This window comes from Simochromis diagramma, unplaced genomic scaffold, assembly GCF_900408965.1.
Source record: "Simochromis diagramma unplaced genomic scaffold, fSimDia1.1 OVJJ01000646.1, whole genome shotgun sequence".
NCBI classification, from domain to species: Eukaryota; Metazoa; Chordata; class Actinopteri; order Cichliformes; family Cichlidae; genus Simochromis; species Simochromis diagramma.
Genome location: NW_024387279.1, coordinates 6701832 through 6724989, shown reverse-complemented (window position 1 = coordinate 6724989; position 23158 = coordinate 6701832). Strand labels below are relative to the sequence as shown.

Here is a 23158-nt window from a genome sequence, read left to right as displayed (position 1 = left end):
GGATTTTTTTCTTCTGACAAGAATCACGCCTTAAGCTTTAACCCTAATGTATTAACATAGCTTTACTTAATACCAATTAAACAAAAAGGCGGTTAAGATTGTTTCTTTTCCCCAATTTTATAAGGATCACATCACACTGCTGCTGCAGCAGAAAGAGTCATATTACCTCTGTTTGTTATGTGAAAGACATCTGCAGATGACAACTGATTTTTATACCATCCATATCTGTGACTGGCATTGACAGTAGTCTTTTTGCAGCTCTACATCTTCCAAATCCCAAACATGGCTATCAGGATTGCTGTCATGGAACAGCTTGCTCAGAAAATCTCTCACACGGCGCTTGCATTTAAGAGGCATGGAGGATCTAGTCTCAGACGTCATGCACGTTGTTGCAGAATGAAAATGTTAGGATCCTAACTTTCTAGACAGCATAAGATGAATTGATGAAATACACCTTTAAACCTGGAACCAAGCTTTAAACTAAGACATTTATAAGTGAAGATTTAAGGACATATTCTCAGCTGTGAGGGCGAATATCTAAAAATCAAAAATAAATACCAGAACACACTCCCATTAATTTAGTGTTTAGCTACCAGTTAAAGCACATCAAACAACATCATCTGGCAAGCAGACATGGCCTCACATCATCTTCATTTTTCTTTCCTCCCGTGAGGAGAGAAAAAGGCATAACATTCAGAAACATTTAAAAAAAACACACACAATCTGGCTCCTCTCCCAACCACTGCTCACACAGAGGCCTTTCAGTCATACTTGGCGGTTCCTCCTGTGCACTTTAGCGTGTGGCTGTGTGTCTGCTCTTGTGCATTTCTCTTTCTTTTTTGTGCATATTGTGCAGGGGGTTCAAGTGAGGTCACCCAAAAGGAATAAAACAGCAGCGGCGGCAGCAGCAGCATCAGCAGTGCAGACGGGGCTGTCGTGAGCTGAGTGTCTGCTGGCACGCGGCTTTGGAGAAGACAGCAGCTCTGAGCTCCCATCAATAACAGACACGCAGACTGACGGGGAAGAAAGCGACAGGGTCGGTCGGAGCGGGAAGGAGGGATGGATGAGAGAAAAAAAGGAGCAAAAGAGGAGTTACTTCTCTCAAAGGGCAGAACAGCTCAGCCCACTTGGTTTGCATGACATGTCTTTTTAGGAGAGGAAACCTGAGATGTGGCTATTGCTCACTTTTCTGTGCAGTATATATATAAAAAAAATATATATATATATGTGTGTGTCTGTGTGTACTTCTCCCACAACCTCCCTCGCTATCAATTCAGTAACATTTCCACTGGGTTTCTCAGTGGAAGTGGCCGTCTTACTGACATTAAGAAAAATCAATCTCTCTCGTTGGAGCTGGCGATGGAGTGGAACAGTGCTGCCGGACCTTAGTGAGCATGTGGGAGTTTCTGTCACATAGGGTCAATGCCTGGATGGCATGATGCCCGCAGTGTGTCATCCCAGTTAGGAAGGATGGAGGGAGGGATCAATGAGGAGGAAGATAGGGATCTAAGCAGGGCAGACAAACAGTGTCCAACTCATTATAGGATGACCTCTTCACACCAGTCGCCTGGCAACAGGGAGGTAACTGGGATGTGGGTGGGGGGGTCAGTTGAGAATGTCACCGAAGAGGCATAAACTGTGAAGAAAGCGATCGACTCTGATTAAACAGTGGTGACAGAGAAGACACCTACACAGTGTAGGCAAAATATTGGAGATTTACATGAATATCAAGTACTCCCTCAGTCTATTGTACAAGACTTGGACACAACTCCATATATTCTGAATCTGCTTATATCCCTGGCTTTGAATATACTATATAGAAAAGTTTTCTTTTCGGTTTGTTTTTGCAACTTCATAGTGGTTAGGTCTGAAAATGCATTTTATTGGGTTTTAGATGCACAAGCACAGATTTGTAAACTTACAAGACACTTTCCATCCGTCTACAGCCAAATAAGATGCACAAGCTAAAATAGCTCAGTTGAAAGAGCGTCAGCCTAAAAGTCCCTGTTTTTGATCCTGGATTTTAGCAGCATGTGGACTTTTTTTGGGGCACCTGTGGAATCCTGAGGTGCTTCCTGATGCATCCATTGCAGTGTATTTGTGCATGTGTGTGTGTGTGTGTGTGTTAGTGCTCAGATGTAGGTAAAAGCATTGTGTGCGCAACTGGGTGAATGAGACAGTAAAAAACTCTGAGTTCCCAACGTGAGTAGAAAGGGTATACAAAAGCACCAGTCCATTTTGTCCCACTTTGTAGTTCTTACATCCTGCATGGAGTTTAATGAAATCCTTAAACAAATAATTTTTTCATACATAGGTTGATGTGGTAACGGGCTAAAACCGGGGGAATAAATAGCATTAAAAGCAAAAGAAATAAACAAGTATTAAATATTGGCATCAGTGCAGAATTTGACATAATTTAAGCATTTTAAGCCAAAGCGATGTTCTTTAAAGTGCGATACCTGACAGTCTGGTGAATAAAGTGGTCCGGGTCTTGAGCCGCAAACACGGTAAGAGTGGTCCCTGCTGGCACACCTTCTTCAAAGCGAATCATTTTTGGGTTGACGGGGAAGACAGGCGGCTCATTCACATCCTGCACAGAGATGGTTACACCTGCTGTGGACTGAAGCGAGGACTGGATGCCACTGGCCAAGTGGGCCTGGTTGGACACGACCACAGTTAGCATGAAGGCACGATTCATCTCAAAATCCACGGGCTACAGAAAAAAACAGAGACGGGAGAGAGACGGAAGGGAGAAAGCGATACAGAAAAGTTAATGATGAGCGATTGGGGGACAATGAGCGTGGCTGATTGCAAAATTAGTTCTAATTTTTAACCAATTTAAGAAATGACATATAATTAAGCGAAAAACAATGCGCAACTATAGTCCTCAGTCTGGCACTTCACAGCATCTGGCACTTCACAGCAGGTGGAACGGTACAAGATGCGGAGCTGAATAATAAAGGGAACGACTGTATGGCTCCGTTTTGAAGAATTATCAAACATTCGGCACATCAATCAGGGCGGCGTGCAGAGAAAGGAGGCTTATTTTTTACCTTGACCACTGTCACCATGCCCTCATTTGTGATGGGATTGGTGCGGATGGTGAAGTGTCCAGATGGGTCTCCGCTGACAATGCGATAGACTGCGTTCCAGTTAGGACTGTGGGGCTGATCCCGGTCCACCACTGTCAGGTTGGTCACCACCACGTTTACTTTGTTCTCTGGAACCTCCCCGGAAAACTATGCGGGACCAGGAAGGAAAGAAGCACGTGAACCACGAGGGAGGGGAGGATGGCAGAGGAAACATTATGCTAATACTCCTCAAGCAGTCAGCTAATGAATGTTAATAACTTGATTTAGTGAGATTTTAAGCACATTCTGGAGCCATCATCAATCTTTTAGCATTTTACATAATTGTTATTATGAAAACAAACTGCTTTTAGGGTCAAGCCAATAATGCTCATTACATTAAAACATGAACTGAAAGTGGAAGCAAAACAAATGGGGGGGAATTAGAAAGACAAGATAGGGGAAAAGAAAAAGATAAACCAGGAGACATATTTGTTTAAATGTGGTTAATAGAGAATCATATCTTCCATTATGTTAATGCAGTCCCGTATTCCTCCCAACGCTTGCTCGTATGAAACTCTTTATTTAAACTAATGGATTTGTTCAATTAAGTGTTTACCCATTCAATTTAGATTCTGTGCATTCACCAAATCTAGGTCTTAATAAGCAATTAGATAAGTACTGTAATTAAAGCAGCAGTAGGAATAATCTTTGGCTAATGATCTTCATTATATTGCAATCTGAAACAACTCCCCTCTGAACTAACTCTGGAGGAAACTTGGTGACAGCTGCAGAGCCAAAAGAAGACTTTACAGTGCAATAGGATACAGTTCCCCGTCTACTGGGATTGATCTGGCTACTGAGCACACGAAGGTAGTCACACACGCACATGCAGCGAAAGCTCTTATGTCACATGATAATCAGTGTTTCCTCTTGTGAAGCGTTAGCTTGTTTATGGTGTGAGTCTGCCAGCTGCTGTTCATTTTAATGGCTTCATCATCGTGGGATTAAAGCAGCATCCAAACCAACAGATTCCTCTCTTCCACTCCCTCCCACCCTCCTTGCTTCCTCTTCTCCTGTTCCCCCTGCTGGGCTGATAAGCACAAAACAAATTAAATATGCACTCTGAGTCCCCGGTGTATGGGCTCCTCTATTTTCACCCTGGGCTTTAGCCTAAACGCCACCACAAACCTTCCAAGCTTGTTTGGCCACGCTGTCAGAGAGCCAAATGGAATATGCTCCCTTGGAGGCATGCACAATGCTCCTGACTATAGAGGATGGCCCATTCTAAATGGCCACTCTCCGAGATGCAATGTGGCCCTATTGATAAGCCACGAGAGACACAGACTCGAGAGTTTCCGTAGGATTTTTTTCTTTTTGAGTTACAAGGAAAAGAAGTTATGATACTTTTATTTCAGTTATAGAATAAAAGGTTTTTGTTGGTGTAACTAATTCTGGCTTCATAAGGATTCACACACAAACTTCATTTGCTCTTTCTTTTTAAACATGAATTATTCTTAGAGGCTGATCTTTTGAAGCCGTGACTATTTTGGCTTAAAAGCAAGATAGGCCACTTCAGCTACGAGTGACAGTTAGCGGGATGAAGGTGAATACTGAAACATCTACAGGTGTAAATTATGAATCACACAGTTTATCCAAACCGTTTGCATTCTGGCTGCATGAAAGATTTATAGTCAATAGCTGTGCACTACATCCTCTGATTTTAGGCTAATATGCTTACATTAATACGTTTAGCTCAGAATAAAAGTAAGTCTAATGGCTCAGCAACCTATTATTTCTAACAACAATAGCCAATCCTATCTTTTATTAAGCTCTTACCCAGTATGAGACATACTTTATATCACGGCTAAACAGCGATGTAGTGTTTATCACAGGGATTGAACTACGTATTCGGTTCCTGTCCTTCTCTTTGTGCTCTCCCTTTGCTTGTCAGGAAAACAATGAAGAAAACGTAATGATGGACGGGCTAAATTTACAACCATTCTTGGACTCACACATCAGCTGTACAAGTTGTTAATAAGCATACTTTTTTTCTTTAATTCATATTTTCTTTTAAATGTTGTGTACTATACAAACATTTAATGTGGTAGTACACACATAGTGAAAATGCAAAAACCTGACATTTTAAAGTTACAATGTGTAAAATCGTCAGTAGATTGCAGATTGCATAATCCTAGCTACGTGCTACAGGGAAAATGTGTTTTAGGCAGCCAAGAGAGCTCACAAACATTAAAATAGTTAGACTGTACCCTACAATGGCTGTGGCCACCCAGCGTGTGTCTGCTACTGCTTGGAAGGCTCTCATTCAACCATTTACCACAGCTATCAGTGCTCGGTGAGAAGCCTCCACGTCTGTTTCCTCTGGAAGAAGCTAGAAAACGTAAAAATAAAGCAGGTATGATCCTTCATATCTTAAGTTTGAAGGTGCAGGCACGAATTTTAACGTCCCTCCACGGTATGTGAGCATCTACAAGTTCTCTTGTCCTCTATGTTTGGCGTACTACTATGTGGCTGGTCTCTACTCACTTCCATAAACACTATTAGTTAGAAGAGAGATATCCTTGCCAGTGACTATATTCAAATATGTGGGGGAACGTGGTGGCTTCCACAGATACTGCTACTGCAGTATTTAGTTTTAATAAATCAATTTTAAGTTTGTGAGAATGCATCAATTTATTGGAAAATACAATTACACACTGTTCTATGTCTATTTATGAGTAAAGTATCCTGTTTTCAATTAAATAACCTAAAAATTATTGACTGTACATTTAACTCGCAAAGCTAGAGCAAAACAATACTAAAGAGCTCTTTGTGTCCCTGATGGTGCACTGAAAACAGTTCCAAATATGATAAGACATGGTATAGTACACATATTACATGACTTAAGACAAAACCCTGGCGGCTATGACCTCGCAAGTACAAATTTATACTAAAAAAGGTGAAATAAGGGAGCTTTTAGAAATAAACTACTCAGAAAGTGAAGATGTGATGCTACACGTGCTGCAGTCAGTACAGCAGGTAGGCTATGGACTCAGAGCCACTCTGCTTAACAATTTGTGTGGCAAAACACCCATTTTAAATTGTCCTAAACATACTTAAAAAAATGTTCTGTAAAATTCACACTTCTCCTAATTATTGTTGAGTCAGTGCTTGATCGTGACTTCACAAGAGTGTACACTTGATTAAGTTGTTTGATTAGACCTACTGTGGCAATAGCATTGTCTTTCAGTTCATCACATATTGCCAAACATAGCAGTGACATTACACATTCAGGCACATGTGGTGAAATGAATAAAACATTTTGGTGTTTTTGTTGTTTTGTTTTTTTTTTCCAAATTAGATGCAGTATATCGGCTTGGTTTACACCCCCGTAAGCAATTTCACTTAATTAACGTGCTTATGTTTTCTCTATGCCTCCTGCAGAGAGCAATGAATTCTTCTCGGGTCTGTCATAGACAAATAATTACTGAAGCGCTCTAAGTCATGTTGGGAAGCAAAACAAGTAGTAGAGACTGACAATGCAGTGGAAATGGCATCTGTTGGAAAACAACTTCTCCGCTGTGGCTGTTAATGTGTTAATGTGCTGCGCTGATACATTACAGCACTAGAAACACACACCAAACTATGGTGAGCTCAAGCTTTACTGACAAGCGCAGACATATTTTTGCAGTTGTGCAGGAGTGTTGTAGGCAAACTGTGTGTGGATGTTGAGGTGAGAGTCAGGGTTGGGAAACTTTCTAAACGTCAGATCACATCCTCGCTCCAGCAAACTAAAACAAATTCTGGCTTTTTGTAGCCTTTAAATAGTCCAGTCCCTGCTGAGGAAAAACAACATATATCACAGTTTGTATGGGTTAAAAATGTATATACATGGGCTTGCAGTTTTGTGGTAAAGGAGCCAGAACCGCAGACGGGGAGGAGGGGGACGTAGACCCATTATGTGTAGAGCGGCAGCCTCGTTCATTGAGCTCTACCTCTGACAGCTGGGGAGCTCTTATCAGAGCATGCGGCTGGAACTGTACTGGCACGCACGCTGACGACGGCCCCGCTGAGGAGACTGGGATCACAGTGTGTGACACTGACACACTGTTTGCTCTGCCTTTGAGCTTTGCTGAAAACAGCATCTGTCTCTCTTTGGAATCATAGAAATCCAAATGTTTACATAAAGCGCAGCCATGGCCCTGTAGGTCTATCAGACTGTGGTCAGCGTTTGATCCTGTTCCAGTCGTACAGTCATTCGAACTCTTAAAACTAAGCAAATGTACAACTAACAACACAAGCACTTGTTCTAGAAAAGTGGGCCCGCTGTAGCGTGTCTTCCTGTCAGGCCAGTGTGGCGGTGTAAGGGATTGGGGGTGGATGCCTGCAGATAAATTCCAACTACACGAGGCAATGTGAGCAGGAAAAGAAAACTGATCTCATTCAGCTCCTTTTCCTGCCTCTCTTTAATCTCCTGTCACTCTCCTGTATTCTGCACCAATTTCTCCTCATAGATCTGTCCTCATCTCAAAGTGTTGTACGCGGTCGCATTTCCCTCCTTTTTTTTATGCTTCGGTAGCGCTAACATTTCAAGAGTGCTAACGCTGCACTGTGTGGTTGTTGACACTGACCAGACAGTGTGTTTTCAAAACAAAAACGTTTGAACGTACGTTTTCACTTACAGGCTTAACAAACAGCATGTCTATAGAACAGCTGGTTAGCATGGCAACTAAATATATAGCTATTAAAATGTCAGATGGGGGTCGAAAGGCAAAGGATGACACCTTTTGACCCAAAGGTTTGCCCCACTGTCACTGGTGACACACGCTATACACTGAAAAAAAGGGATTGGCCATCTCTTGGATTTATGTAAGCATCTTGCGCGTATTCAACACAATTGCCTCATGCTTTAAAGTTAAGTGTAACTATATAGTGTAGAAACTACATGATATGCAGAGAGGGTAGATTAAATTGTTCATATGATGTTTGAGTGAAGTAAGTCAATAATATAGCAACGTTAAATCTCGACACTGCATGTGATTTCATCTCAACAGCTTTGGATCGTGGTTTGAGGAAGGCATCCATCTCAGTCAAGTCGAGCAGCCACGTTGGGTGGTTGTTACATTTACAAAAGTCTAACTTGTAATTTGAACAAAATAATTTCATGTTTCTGTGGTGAAGGTAATTAAATCATGTAGGATTTGTATGAACTTAATTTGTTCTTGTTGAGATGACATGATACAATCTAGTAAGAGTGGTTAGTTGCTGGACTCATGAAATTCACAAGATCACATGAGATTTCAAACTGCAGGAAAAATCACTGGAGTTATAAGAGGCAGACAACACACACTACACATATGCTATCGCTATTTATTGTGGTTTATCATGGCTTTCCTACTTTCCTACCAATTCTGGTATTCTGGTTTCCTCCCACAGTTAAAAATCATGCAGTTATTAGAGTTAGGTTGATTGGTGATTCCAAATTGCCCATGAATGTGAATGCAAATGGTTGTTTGTCTCTATGTGATAGACTGGTGAGCTGTCCTGGGTGTACCCTGCCTCTTAAATCTATCACTTCAGGGTTATGCCCCAGCCCCCCCTGCAACTTGGATAAAGATAGGCGGATGGTAGTTGTTGTAAATCCATTTCATTTTTATGTTTCAACCCTCAACACTCAGGTAGAGGCTTCTGTTTGAAATTATGTGGATCTGCTATAACAAAATTACTGTTAATATTAAATGTATCACAACTGTGTTCTGGGGCGGAAAACTTTAAAGTAGTATCTATTGATAGTTCTTGGAATACACCCTGCGACATCGTTATAAACGTCATTAATATGTCCACGAGTTCAACTTACTTCATCTAAACATGTTTCAATCACGTTTAATCAACACAAAATGCACAGGTTTACTGAATATGAATAAGTTGTGTTGATTTAACTAAGTTGTTTAAGTTTCTGCCAAAGCAAAACAGTTGTGTGCAACCAATGTCCATTACTGAATTAAGTAAATCCAACATGGTCTTTTTTTCAGTGTATTCTGCATGAAAACAATAGGACAGAAATAGAATGATATTAAGGCTCATACAGCCCCATACAGCAGGCTAGTACAGCTTCAGTCTGCGAGTGCAGACAAGACTCACCGTCCTCACTGTCAGTTCAGGCGGGTTGTCGTTGATGTCTGTAATAGAGATGAGGGCGGTGGCTGTGTTGGAGAGTCCAAAATTCAGGTTGCCCTCCATGTCAGTGGCCTGGACAATAATGGTGTACTGAGAGACTTTCTGTAAAAACAAGCAGGAAAAGACAAACGATAGTCATCAAATCCTTGTACAAACAGAAAGTATTTCTCCATCTCACACTGACACTGGAATGAAAGCCCTCTCAGCTCTTGTACATGCCTGCCCAACTATTTATTTTGATTTTTTTATTTACAGTAGTTGGTCAGCTGTAAACATTTATTCATTTACTGCTGACCAACTACTGGAACAACTGAGTAGTTGGAGTCTGCTCAAAGACTTTACCTGCTCGATACCAGATAGCGAGTAGCACACATGCACAAACAAAACACACAAAGTTGCAGAAAGGGAGCAATGCGTTGTTAAAAGGCCCATCCATTACTGACTAAAAGTCTTGGCTTTCTGCTGAGAGAATGGAGTTGGATCATCACTCATTTTAATGGTGGTGCTGCCACTTTAAGATGCACCACGGTGCTTTGGATAATACCAGAAGGTGAATGGGCCTTATTTCGTGCGAGCGGGTGTCACCCTAGAGTGCACTGCGGTAAAGACTGCTATAGTACAGTGCAATGACCAGGAAAACAAAAAGAAAAATCAAACACGAAGCTTTCTTTAGATACAAAAAAAACCCACAGAGAGAATACATCCACACTGCAGCGACACTGTCCATGGTGCTGAAAGTTCAGACTGTCCCTAGACTCAGCACTGGAAAGAGGTCTCTGTGTGAGTGTGATTCCATCCTGACAGCATATAAGCCTCTCTGCGTTGTGGCTTTGCAGTCTCTTTCCCTTTTTATGAATCCACTTGGCTCAGGCCTCCATTGTGGGAGGAATGAACGTCAAGGACAGGGCACTGTTCGTTTCACAGGGCCTGCTGTGTTGCTGAAGATCCAGAATGAGTTCTACCAGTGCTCTAATGTTCATTTGTTGCTATGCTACCTTTACAATATGTGCTGAGGAAACAAGTTCTAGCAATTTGATGGCCAGTGGCACTTATGACAGACTCTTTGAGGGAACAAGAACAAACCGAGCCAGAGGCCGTGTAGCTATAGATAATGCAGTTACACATTCCTGCTTAGAAAGCAGTTTCTTTACTTTTTAATTTCTTTGACTCATGTCCTCCCCACCCCACTCCGGTTTATTGTGTGTTCTTTGTTAATGCACACTCCCTGCTTCTTTTGATCTCCTCCTATCTTTTTTTGCTATCTTAGCTTGGTGTATTTTTTTTCTCTCCCTGCATCTCTGCCAGAATCTCACACTATATCCCTACATTGCCTTCTCTCCCTCCCACTCTTTCTTTTTTCAATAGTGAAGGATGCAGTTGATTTTTAGATCAAAGCATTCAGACCAGTTAAAACAGCCAGCTGGAGTCATTTAGCATCTCTCCAAGTCATTATGAAGTGCACAGACATGTTAATCTGCACCAAACCAAGCCTATTAATGAAAACTCAATACTGGCTGCCCTTTATTAGACTCATAATGAAATATCAATACCATCTCCCCTCATACAGAGCTTCAGTAAATAGAGCATCCAATGAATGTGTCTCTCTGCAGACTCATTTAGATCAGGTCACATACATCAGTCTAGAAATAGCACCAGATGGCTGCAGGAAGCTAATAGGCTTAAGCTTTGATGGACGGTTCTTTCTTGGTCAGGTGAAGAAAAAAAAAGCCTGGACCTGAGCCAGCAGGTGGAGCTCTCAGACAGTAGCGGATGATGCTGATGCACTCTATCCTGCAGGGTTATATCACTCATCTGAGAGTAGCTGTGAGTTTATGGCCCTGCTAGCGCGCACATCCTCATCTGTCCACATCCGCTAACGTTCCAGTGAGTGGGAACAGGTGGGACACTCAGACACTTACACGCTGGGCGTACGCACACACACACACACACACATGTAGGCACGCGCACACAGCCAAGCGTTTTCTGCTGTCCAAAAGTGGCTACCCAAAAAAAACCAGTAAAAGGCTCTCTAATGAGTCCTATGGAAGCACTGAACAGAAAATCTCTCTGTTAGATTAGAGTCCAACACTGGCAGGAAGTACAGCTTGACCAGCAGCAACAGTCCAGACTTCCTTGCTGTTCTCGAGTGTCACTGACTTAATCTGCAAAAGCTTAAAACCATCAGAGGTCACAGAAACACCTGCACACAGAGCTCCGCCAACAACAACAACACTCAATCCCTTTTTTCACAGGGACCAAATTAGGTAGTTTACCATATCGGAGCTTGAGGTAAGCAATGGCTTCAGGCTATCAATGTTAGCTACTCAACATGTCAAGCCAGGCAGCCATCAGGACAAGTGGAAAAAGCTGGCAGCTCTTAGGAGGCAAATGGTCCAGTGGGGCAATCTTAGCAAGAACAAAGTCGAGGAAAATCCTGGTCAGAACTGGGAAGGCAAGTGGAGAGGAGTGCTCCTCTAGCAACACACACGCAGTAGCGAACTGTCCCTGATCTGAGCGTGCAGTTTCACTCAGACATGCTGTGAAGGCACACTTAAAGAGGGTAAAGAGACCGCAACCAGATGAGTAAAGGACTTGTTTTTGTAAATGCGTCGTTTGCGGATTGTGTTCTGGCTTACCGGGCTCCCAGTGGCCACGGTCATTAGCTTGTCACTTACAATCTGTCTCAAATGGCCCAGTACACGCCTAAAACTGCGAAAACCAGCTTCTGTCGTCCTTTGACTACTCTCTCCCAGCGACCACCTCAGCAACTCCCTCAGTGTCACTGAACCCCATTACAGTTTCCACTCAGTCCAGCTGACATCAATTAAATTTACACAATTTGATTTGATGCTGTTCGATTCCATTTCATTAGATTTTAGTTGGGTTCAGTTCAATTTGCTCCAGTTCACTTCTCTTACACCGATGCCGCTGAAAATCAGAGAAATCTATAGTTACAAGTAGACGTGCGGAAACTCGCAGTCCACACAGCTACTCTCCATTTTTACATTTTTCCCCTGTTAGTACCAAAAAACATGCATCCTGTTCTCTCTTCCTCACTCACATGGAGGTCCCTCGGGTTGGTGTAAGGACAGGAACAGCTCAACACTGGTTTGAAGACACAAGCCAGCTGAGACTCACTGTCAGCAGCACACAGTGCAACACTGACTCAGGTACATGTTGGTACATGTGGGATATAAACTCTAAAGCTACTTGATTAGATATCCCTCCACATTTACGCAATCAGCGCAAATGCTCTGAGTCACAAATATAACAATCTGCCAGACTAAAACAGAGATACTGAGCAAGAGGTTCCATGAGTTGGGTTGCACAGGAAATCAGTTAAACAAACAGGAACATGATGCACGTGCTATTGCTAAATTTTTGGCTCCAACATGTTATAAACATATAAAAAAAGTTTGGTGGAAATGTCATATTTACGGCTCTTTTTAATCTTATTTCCATGCTTATATCTTGTGTTTTGATTATTTATACTGTTTAGGTTTGTCTCTAATCACCTCTTTGTGCAAACAGGACAGCTTGACTTAGGTGTATTTGTGTGTTGAGAGAGTGCTTGTTTAGCTGAACAAAGCTGTGTGTCAACATCAAGGCTCGTGGCCAAATGTGAGAATTCAATGCAAACTTTGCAAAATCGGATCTGCGTATCACTTTCAGTTCGCCTTAGGTGTTTAGCTACACACTTATACCTGTGATCTGCACAGGCACAGCGATGCACCCCCAGTGAAAATATCAGTGAGGAGCACGCCATACATGCAACTCAAATTTACCTTCAAGAGAAGGAAAAAGAAAAAGTCATCAAAATCCTCGGGACACATCATCTAGGAAGCATCAACGTCTGTAGTGTGCAAATCCATCTGACGGAGCTTGAGATATTTCATTACATGAGAGAAAACTCTGAGCTGCTGGCAGTGCCAGAGAAAATGTCAGGGGATCACCAAAGTCAGTTATCCCAGGAGACAATGGATATTAAAAAGACTTCACAACAATCCATCTAGCAGTTGTCAAGATATCTCAGTCTGGACCTAAATGGTGTCCTAACAGGCAGTCTGAAAAAGAGAGCAACACTTCCCAGTTTGTACTGGGCAAACACCTTTCATCTGAGTCTAGTCTTTCGGATATTGAGACTGTTTATTGATTCAACAAGAACGGATGTGAGAATATTTGGTTCTCCAATAAATCAGGAAAATCTACGGCCGGGAAATACAGAAACATTGTGGTGTGCAGGATATTGTTGACATCAACTAAACGTATTATTTAGTACAGGTTTAGCTAAAGATATTATGCACAGGCTTTAAGATGTGGGGCCTTTGGGCTTTTCCTCTCTCAAATCATACTTTCATGGGGCAATTATTGGAATTCCTTATAATGTGTTAATATGCGCTGGGATGCTTCTCAGTCTCTCTAGTCCTCTTCTACCAATTGCAGCATTATATGGAAACAGAGAAACTGCATTTCTATTTCTCTCAAACGCCTTTTCTGTCTGCTTACAACCTGACTTTTTGGGGTAATGTGAGCTATATTGTACAGATGTGTAGGCCAGTGAGATTTAGAGATTTATCTCTAATAAAATTACCAAGACGTACAGACAAGTCCTGACAGAAGACTAGAGAAGCAAAGAATTGACAAATGTGGCCCAGTTCAGCACCGTGTTGCTCCACATAATAAAGCAGATAGTGAGCGGACCTGTTCTTGATTGAATGTTGACTACAAACTGTCAACATCTCCCTACACGCGTCAATACTTTTCATTCAGCATCCAGCTCACAATCCTCCGATGGCTTCACTTTCTGGAGCTCCAGAGCAAGAAGGTGAATTAACATAACTCAGCAACTCAGAGGCGATAAAGCTGCGGGACTATATCGGATGCCAGTTCTCAGCCTACATCCCCAGTTGGGCTTTGCAGATCCTAATGGAGCCAGGCTGTGGGCACTCATGTCCTTGAGGCAGTCCAGGCGATGTCCTAATCGACGTTGAGACGGTCCAATGTTGAGCTGGCACCTGGCAACTCAGCACCATGCCACACCAGACTGTTCCAACCCAGGGCTCATGGGAGACTGAGACAGCCTGGGGTAATGAAAGGAAACAGCTACGCCTGCCAGAGGAACTGAAGCCACGGGGAGAGGGCGCAAAGGGAGAGTGTCCGTGCCAGCTGTGGCACTCTGAAATGGCCCACTCTGCTACCTGCTGCATCTGAGCTGCACTTCATTAGAAGACTGTTTCTTCATTCCTATTTTTTTTAGAACAGCATGCATGTACGAAACTGCAAGTGCCTTAAACCCAGTGGACGATGACATAAAAACATTTGTGCTTACTGTATTTATATTTAGCTCATGAGCCTGTGGGCAGGAGTGTGTGGAGGGTTAAGGGTTGTTGTGAGTGAGGCAGAATAATTGGTGTACAGCGGTGTCAGAGGCAGGTGATACCGAGCTAACCTCCTGTTCTCCTCACGAGCCGCCGCTTCACCTTTTAATTAGCACATGAATATCCTAATTAGATGCCAGAACCAGGGAAGAAGATTAGTTAAAGCGCGAGAAATGAGAATGAGAAATGGGCGGGGATATGCGCTGCGCAAACTGTTTATTCACTGTCAATACAAGTAGTATGAATGCCCATGACTCTGCATAACATCAGGTGCCTATACCACACCGGTTGCTCAGACCCCCCCGTGCAACACCTGGGATCTCATTCTTCTGCTTTCGCTGCTCCTCCTTACTCGGTATGAGCGGCATTGCCTATTTACGACACGGGTGTATGCGCGCGTGTGCCCATGTGTCTGTGCTTGTTTGTGTTGATGACCTTGACAGCAGGTGGGTGAACTCCCAGGTGTGTCCTAGTTTTTTGTGGGAGGATCACAGGCAGGTGGGACTGTGCCTGGCTTGATGTGTCCAGATTAATGAGCTTTCCCTCACTCACATCAGCTGCTACTGCCGCAGCCTGGGCCAAGCTGGAAACAGGGACACAGACCTGGCCCGCATTCACTAGACTCATTTATATTGTCCCACAAATGTGCCACGCTATCATGCCATGCCAGCTCCATATAAAAATTGGATAAGGAAGAAGCATTGATGTATTGTCTCTTCTGTTATCAAAACCTGCTTCTGTTCTTGATATTTTAACCATAATTATTCTCTAAATACGCTTGCTGTACTGCTGGTAAAATCCTGTTTTTCATTCTCAATGTATTGGCTGGCCAGGTTTAGCGCTGAGAGGGACCGGTGGGATTTCTCAGAATATAAACATTATGAGACACACTCAGTGGTGCTTTTATGCCAGCAATAAAATCAGCCAACTAAGTTATGGGGATGAGATTATCCCCCATAATGAAGGCATATGAATTTGAATGTTTTTGCCGATTTTTAGCACCGGTATAGGGGATAGGTTTGAGCATTTGTGTTTGAGACAGTGTCTGCAACACGAAACGCCTGATAAAACGTGGCTGCCCATAGTAACCCGGTGTTGGGAAAAACAAAAGTTCACCCCCGGTGACCTTTCTCATTAGCAGGATAAGATGGAGGATAGCGCTGTGGTTTCGGTGGTGTGTGGGTTGGCAAAGTACCACAGCGAGCAACAGACACGGCAACAGCGGATGAGGCAAACGAAGGCAATGAAAAGAACACTCCTGCGACCTCGTCAGCAGAGAGGTGCTGGATTTACGCGCCCATTATGCCTGCCCTGCTCTGCGTGCTGAGATACTTGCCGGTCATTTTTATTTACACACAATAAGCAGACACGCAAATGAATCAAAATTAATGAGGTAATTTTGTGCTCGGTTTGACATTTGTGAAAGGGGGAATGCGGCTGACTTGTTTTTGTTTTTTTTAAAGGCTTTGTTATAATCTGCGATTAAAATTAGATTTTGGGAATTTGCAGGTGGATTTATTTATTTGGGTCTTTATACATTTGTTTATTCAGAAAAAAAAGCATAGTATGCATATAGAAGTCAAGGAAGCTCATTGTAAAAGTTAAGAAACTGTTAAATAACTAGTAAAGTCTAGTATGAACTTATGCAAATCTGGAATAAACAATTGGCAAAATGGGATAACGTAGGTCTCGCCTAGGCCTGCATTAAACAACAAAGCCGCTTACCTTGCTATGTGGACTGAGTCTAGATCACACACTAAATGCCATTAAAAGTTGGGGATGGGATTATACTGCCTTACAAAAATGCACACAGACAGGAGGGGATGGTTGTCTTTCTTATTGCGCTATTTTTTAATGTGCTGCAATGTGCTGGAGGAAGCACACACAGTCGGTGCCCTTGTAATATAATGGCTGCCTGCCACAACAAAGTGGAGGGCAAAAGGACATCCGCACAGAGCACTGTGTACACACTCTGATGATAAACTTTACATTACATGCACCCCAGTGGGCACCTCGTGTGCTCGCGAATGCTGAATCTTTATTACGTTGCTGTAATAAGTAGTGATAGTCTAATTTCAAGGCCCATCACTGTTCTGGGACTGTTTTTGATGAACACACAGAAAATTAGGTAGAAAAACAGATAAAGTAACAACATTTTATTCTTTAGTAGTATATAAGAATGTGACTCTAAACACAGACTAATGGACGCATAACATAACTGAACCTTCATAATTGTTTTATTGCGTGGGCACAAATGAGATGCAGAGTGAATCCTTGATGTAAGTAACGGGAGCACAGAACACACAGCTTACACTGACCTCTCTGTCCAGGCCGGCTGCCACCGTAATGATGTCTCCAGTCTCACTGTTGATGGTGAACATGTTGGGGATGGGGCTGTGGGGGCTCTGGGAGAGGATGCGGTAGCGGACCATGCCGTTCGCTGTGGTGGAGTCGTCCGAGTCTGTGGCGGTAACCTGCATCACAGACGAGCCTGCGGAGAGAAAGATTCAAAACTGTAGCGGATATATACGCGTTATGCTGGCTTGACTAGAAGAGGTCAGGCTGGGAAAAAGAAAAAGAAAAAGTAAGCAGGCATACATTAAAATAAAATTTTTTAAAAAGGGCTTTTCAAGTGCCTTTGTTTGTTAAAGATTTTTTCTGAAGTATCAAAGAGAAGGAAGTCGGGCGTGTGAAGACTCAGAAGACACAAAAACTTGAAACAAGTCAATCAAGACTTTTCAAATTGCTGTGGCGTACCGTTCTTTGGCAAACATCTTTTAGAGTCAGAGCTATTACAGAGCACAGCACAAACACACAAACAAAACCTGTTAAATAAGCTCCCATTTTAAAGCTGCGCTGTTTGGTGGTCTATATATTTCAAACTAGCGGGGCAAAGTTTCCACCTCTGCAGAGTCCATTTAGTAATGAGCACCGGGTCTTCTGCTACTTCCACCATCCATTATTTCAGCCTTCGGCCGCGCTGTCGCTGCCCTTAATGCTTCAATACACTCTCCCTATTTGTCTTAGAATCACAGATAAACACTGCCATTTAAGCCAGACAGCACAGAGGTAGAGAGGCAGAGGGAGTGCTCACAAGGATGTGTGCAGGAAGGGTGTGTATGAGCCCACAGTTCCTTCCAGGCACATGTATGCATTAGTATGCATGTGCGTGTTTGTGTCCTCTCAGCATGTTTCAGGGTGAGAGGCCCTGTGTCCCTGCATCTTCCCCGAGCAGAATTATTGATTTGCACGAGTTTGTCAGCTGGGCTCACAAATGTGACCAGGCAATTAGGAGCACTTGGTGCTGGAAAGAGGAGAGATCACCTCGCCTCCCTCTCAGGGTTCTGTGAAAATGTCACTTTCCATCAGGCAGCCATTTACAGGCTGCTGCTGCTGCCGTTGCTGCTGCCGCTGAGAGAGGAAAAAAAAAGGCTGTCAGCTTGCAGGAGGAGGAAGGCAGAGAGAAGAGATGGCTGAAACACAAACATGCTTAAATGAGAAGAGCGTGTAAGTAGTGGAAAACACAAAGCGAGGAGGACAAGGACAAAGGAGCTGAAGCGTTAAAAGAAATGAAGGAAGAGTGGTGATGCGTTTGGCGTGATGCACGCGGCCTAATTTATTGACTTAATATTCATTTAGATTCTTTTAAAAACATGCCACTGCTTTCATGTGAGGGGGATCAAAAAAGCAACTTAGCGACTAATCTTACCTCAGTGGGTTTGGTGGTGGGTGGTCGGTGCCGTGCTGAGCAGGCACTTAATCACAAATGTTCAACTGTCATATCAAAAGTGAATCAAACTGGTCACGTGTCACGTATGTTCTAAAGCAGAAGTAGAAACACCAAGCTTGACTTGGACTCTTTCCAAAGCATAAATTTAAATGTTTCAGCTGAAGCTGGGAAGCCGCCGGATCGGTGGCAGATTCAGCGGTCCCCTGTGGGTCTGAGCCGTTACAGGTGTCTCCATTCCTGTAATTGGGTCTAGATGGCACCATCATTCCTGTGACACCGTGCATGGACGGGATAATTGTAGCCTCGATTTCTATTTCAAACTTCATTAATTTTCAAAGCAGGATTTGTCACGTCGAACAGCAAGGAAAAGAAGAGAGGAAAGAGGAAACAATGAGCCATATTCCACCGAGGGGCATCGGTATATAATCAGCCTCTGAAGCCTTCCACACAAGAACAGGACCAGAGAAATCACATGTTCACACATGAAGCTTTCATTCAGTCATATGATGACTGCTGGCTTTCAGAACCAAAAAAGGAAAGGCTATGGCTGAAAGGGTTAAACTCTGAGCCTGCTTAATTCCGATTTAATTTGAACACTAATACCAAATCCTAATTGCCTTCCTGCTAAAATCGTTGGACCTGAAAATTTGGTAGCAGGCGCGTATATTGTTGGCCATTCCAATCACGTGACCAGAGATCACTGGTGAGGTCTATCTGCTGCCTAAACATTAATCAGTCCGAGTCAACAGCCGACTTCCAATTAGAGAGAAGACGGAGTTAAAAAAAAAAAAGAAAAGAAAAAGGGAAAAGGAGGATAGAGATGGACAGAAATAGCAGGACTGGCGAGGTGCACACAAAGACAGGCAGGAAAGGTGGAAACTGCAGGGCATAAAACGAAATAAAAGAGGAGCGTAGTGGTGAGAGAGTTTGTAAAGACCACTAAAAGAAAAAAATAAAGGGGAAGTCGGGGAGCGAGAGGGCAGGGGATGGACGATACAAGAGGATAATAATTCTAATCAGTGGAGGGAAGATAGAGGTTTCGTTTCAGCAGCAAAGAGTGGCTGCTGTACAGTACAGGCAGTGCAGGCAGAGAGCCAGAAGGAGAAATAGAGGTTGAGAGGTAAGGAAGGTAAGAGAGAAGCCTTAAGCCTGGTGAATCTTGGCGGGAGTGATGAGCAGGACTGGGAGTTTTCACACAAGAGCCTCTAATGGTGTCCACAACACTTTGAGGAGACGGGGAATTCAGTCCAACCATTTGAACCATTCAAAAATATTTTCTTTGTCACAGCACATCAGCCGTGTCTGCTGATCTATTCCTGTCGACTTTCATCCAGGACCACAAAGGCAGAAGCCTGTGCTCATGTGAAGGACAGGCAGCAAAGGCTGCTCATTATGCAGGCGAGCAAGAGAATAGCAAAGTGGAGGGAAGTTATTTCAGGCGTCCAGGGATCCAGCTGCAAAAACAGTCAGATTCATTCGCTGAATGCACACTGGTGAGATGTCAGTAAGAGTACTTTCAAAGCTTGGATAGCTCCAAAAGTGTCCTGGCTGAATCATGTGTACTAATAACGGCTGCATTAGCTGGCTCTCAAGAGGAGCACCACACTGATTTTACACATGGAGATCAGTTAACCTGTCATTGTGAGAACTACTTAACCCACAAAAACAGTTGTATATATTTTTTTCTCTCTAGCAGAGCAAGATGATGTCATCGGGTTTATATAAACTGGTACTGTGAGAAAGCTGGGTGTTTAAAACACAGGTGGGTAAAAGTGGGAGCTGTGGGATCCTGTTCCATCCCACTCTGCTGTTTAAGGTTTGGTTTTTCTTGCTTTTAGGTGCTAATTATTATTTTCTAATTGTTTACACCTGCCATCTCATCCTGTCACCACGTTTCCTGCTGGTGCTGTCACCTCCGCTGTTAGTCCCTCCTGTGTCACTCTCCTCTCACACTCTACCAGAGCTTTAAGAAATTATGTCCTGTCATCATCTCCCTCACCATCAGGGATCGTGCAAGTCTTTAAATGCTGCACAAGGAATCAGGGAGCGAGACCGCGAGCCAAGATGAGGTCCTGCAAAAGAAAGCGAGGACACTACTTTTGTGGAAATCTTACATCAATGCCACACACCTCCACATGAGGCCAGAGACTGTATTTATATATTGCTTTCACTTTTTTCTTACTTTGTAGTGTTGCGTACAAGGATACACAGATCACAGCTCAAAGCTATTGTGCGTGTGACAAATCTTACGCAGGCACAGTTTATCCTTATGTAACAACAATTCAATTAGGAAGTTGAAAGAAATTATTACTTATCCACACATTAATTTGTTACATTACTATTAATAATAAGTCACAGTTATTCAACTTAATATCTAATGAGTAAAGAATTATTGCATTTTGTAGAGAGCTCTGTGGTTACTTGTACCAGTCACTGTGACAGGTGATCCGGCTGTGCAGCATGACATTAATAAGCGATGTCATTTAAGATCAGCAGTATGGAAACAAAGAATTTCTCATCTGGCAGCGTTATCGCTTCTCTTTGCATCTCCTTCTTGCACCTCTCTCTCATCCTTGCTGGGATTAGCTAAAACGCGAGGAAGAGATGCAAGTGAGTAAAGAGAGGAGATGTGTTAGCGTACTGAAAAGGGCCCTTTACGTTCCCCTCGCTCGGTGCCAGTCTCAGTACCTTTGTGTCAAGTGTTTCAGCCTTGTGTTCTCCAGGAGGTAATTTGACCTAGTTACTAGTGGGATTTTTTGACTCTGCCTTTTCCCATTGTGTGCGTCTGTGTGTGTGTTTTTACATACCTTCCTGCCAGATATCTGGACTGATTTGTATGTACCGAGCCTCTGCTTCAAGTTAAAATGTTTCGATTCGATCGGGCTTGTGTTACAGTTCTTGGCACGAGTGTAAGAGAGCCAGCACTTTCTCAGCTTGATCCATTCTGGTTAAAGGTCAAGTAGTCTTTGACAAAGCGTTATAAGAGCTGCTGCTCACACGTCATTAATCTTTACAAACTGCAATACATTTCATTACAAGTCAAAATAAACAAAGCCGTAATTTAAAAACAGAAAGCACCTCTTGTGACTCTGAAGGCTTTTTATTCACTGCAAACACACATAAGAGATGGTTTATGGGTAACAGATTGCAGATGCATGCACGCCCTGAATGTCAGAGTGCTGTGCGGTCGATTAAATTACAGCGGAGATTTTGACTTGAAAGAGAAAAGACCAACAATATGTTTAAGAATCTGCTTAAGGCTCAGGAGCATCACACTATTTGAAGCCAGCGGCCATCCCACCTGGTTGGAAAACATAACATATCAGAGAAGCAGCCGAAAGCTGACGGCTGCAATATTACAAAAGAACACCAAGGAAATTTGAGGTTTTAGGAGAATGTTTATTAGTCTGGCTGAGAGGCTGAAACATGTTTCTTGTGTTCAAGTACAAAATGAATTTAGAAGAATTTTTTTTTACCCATAGCTAGTTTCTGAAGTTAAAATTGAATCTCTACTACACATTCCAGCCCTGTAAGAACAAACTGGTAAAACAAATAAAACGCTATGTGACACAAACTGTCCTTTTTTTTAAGGCGGAAGTGCTAACCGCAGGACCTCTGTGTCAATAAAAATTCACGTGGCCCTGATGTATTCTCTGGAGTGGCACTGTAAACCTCCGCCTGTGGCCAGTAGGGATCACAGTGTGATACACACCCCAAAATTGACTGAAACACCACTGAGCCCCAGCACTTCTATTTACCTCCATCACCACATCTCCCTGCTCCTATGCCAGTTCCTAATCATCCCCCACCCAGATACAGAGATTTAAGAGGGAAGTTCTCTTAAATCTCGTTGGGGGGGAATCCAGCCCCCCCCATCCCCTCCCTCACGGGAGGGTAAATCGACTGTGAGAGAAGGCACTCTGCTGCTGGTTTTTGATGTTCCTCTCTCATTTCAGAAGTCCTTTTTGAGAAAGAGGGTCCATAAAAGGGAACAACTTGCTGTCAGAGTCAGGGAGACGGGGGAGGGAAGCAGAAGGACAGAACATCACAGGGCAGATGTTCTGAGTACGCCGCAGCCTCAGAACACAAGAGCTTTCTGAAGAAGTCACGCCATCATGACAAATCTTTATCTGAGCCCACTTAACACGATGTAAGGACTGTCTCATGCTGCAGTCTCAGAGATTTTCTGGAGTGTAAGGCCATTCTAGTGTCCTTTTTTGATGACACTGGCGTTTGATATGTATGTTGTTGTTTTTTCAATATGCATGTCAGCCTGAGCTTATAGGCATTTAGCCACAGGAGGCTTGCAGGGGATTTCTTTTATTGTATTCTGCATGAGGAGTAGCAGGTTCACCAAGCTTTACTCGATGCCTTTATATTCAGACTCAGCTCTATTCATTCCTTGCTGACATAAGCTGAATATGGAGCACTGCATGAGTAGACTTGATTACCTGCAAAAAATTAATTCCAATACTCACAGGTTTGTTGGGGCTGAGCAAGGTCCTGGTGACAGAAAGTGTCAGTTGTGTGGATTTCAGAGCTGATCCTGCCTGGTTGTGCGATCAGATCTCTACCTAACAGTAACATCTGGTGACGGCGATAAGGGCGGTTCCCTGTAGGACTTCCTCTTTGATGGCTTTCGCACAGTGCTAGCTATGAGGGTGTGTTGTAATGCTTCAGAGAACCTCTGATAGCTGCATCTGTCGATGCTGAAAGTGATACACCCGGCGCTTGATGCATTCAGGTGAATTTTTTGCATTTTAGGGGTGGAGTTACAAAACCATTTGAACTGCCTCATACATTTT

General features: G+C 43.1%; 1 protein-coding gene across 2 annotated transcripts in view; it reads right to left on the bottom strand.

Annotated features, from left to right (window-relative positions):
- cdh4 (cadherin 4, type 1, R-cadherin (retinal)) overlaps positions 1-23158 on the bottom strand; it is a 214489-nt gene that overhangs the window by 14603 nt on the left and 176728 nt on the right. For both annotated transcript variants that reach the window (XM_040002896.1, XM_040002897.1), the window contains exons 8-11: positions 16942-17114; positions 9210-9347; positions 3054-3239; positions 2460-2713 (exon numbers count right to left, since the gene is read on the bottom strand). In XM_040002896.1, the coding sequence (XP_039858830.1) occupies positions 2460-2713; positions 3054-3239; positions 9210-9347; positions 16942-17114 (751 nt within the window). The remainder of the gene's footprint in view (positions 1-2459; positions 2714-3053; positions 3240-9209; positions 9348-16941; positions 17115-23158) is intronic.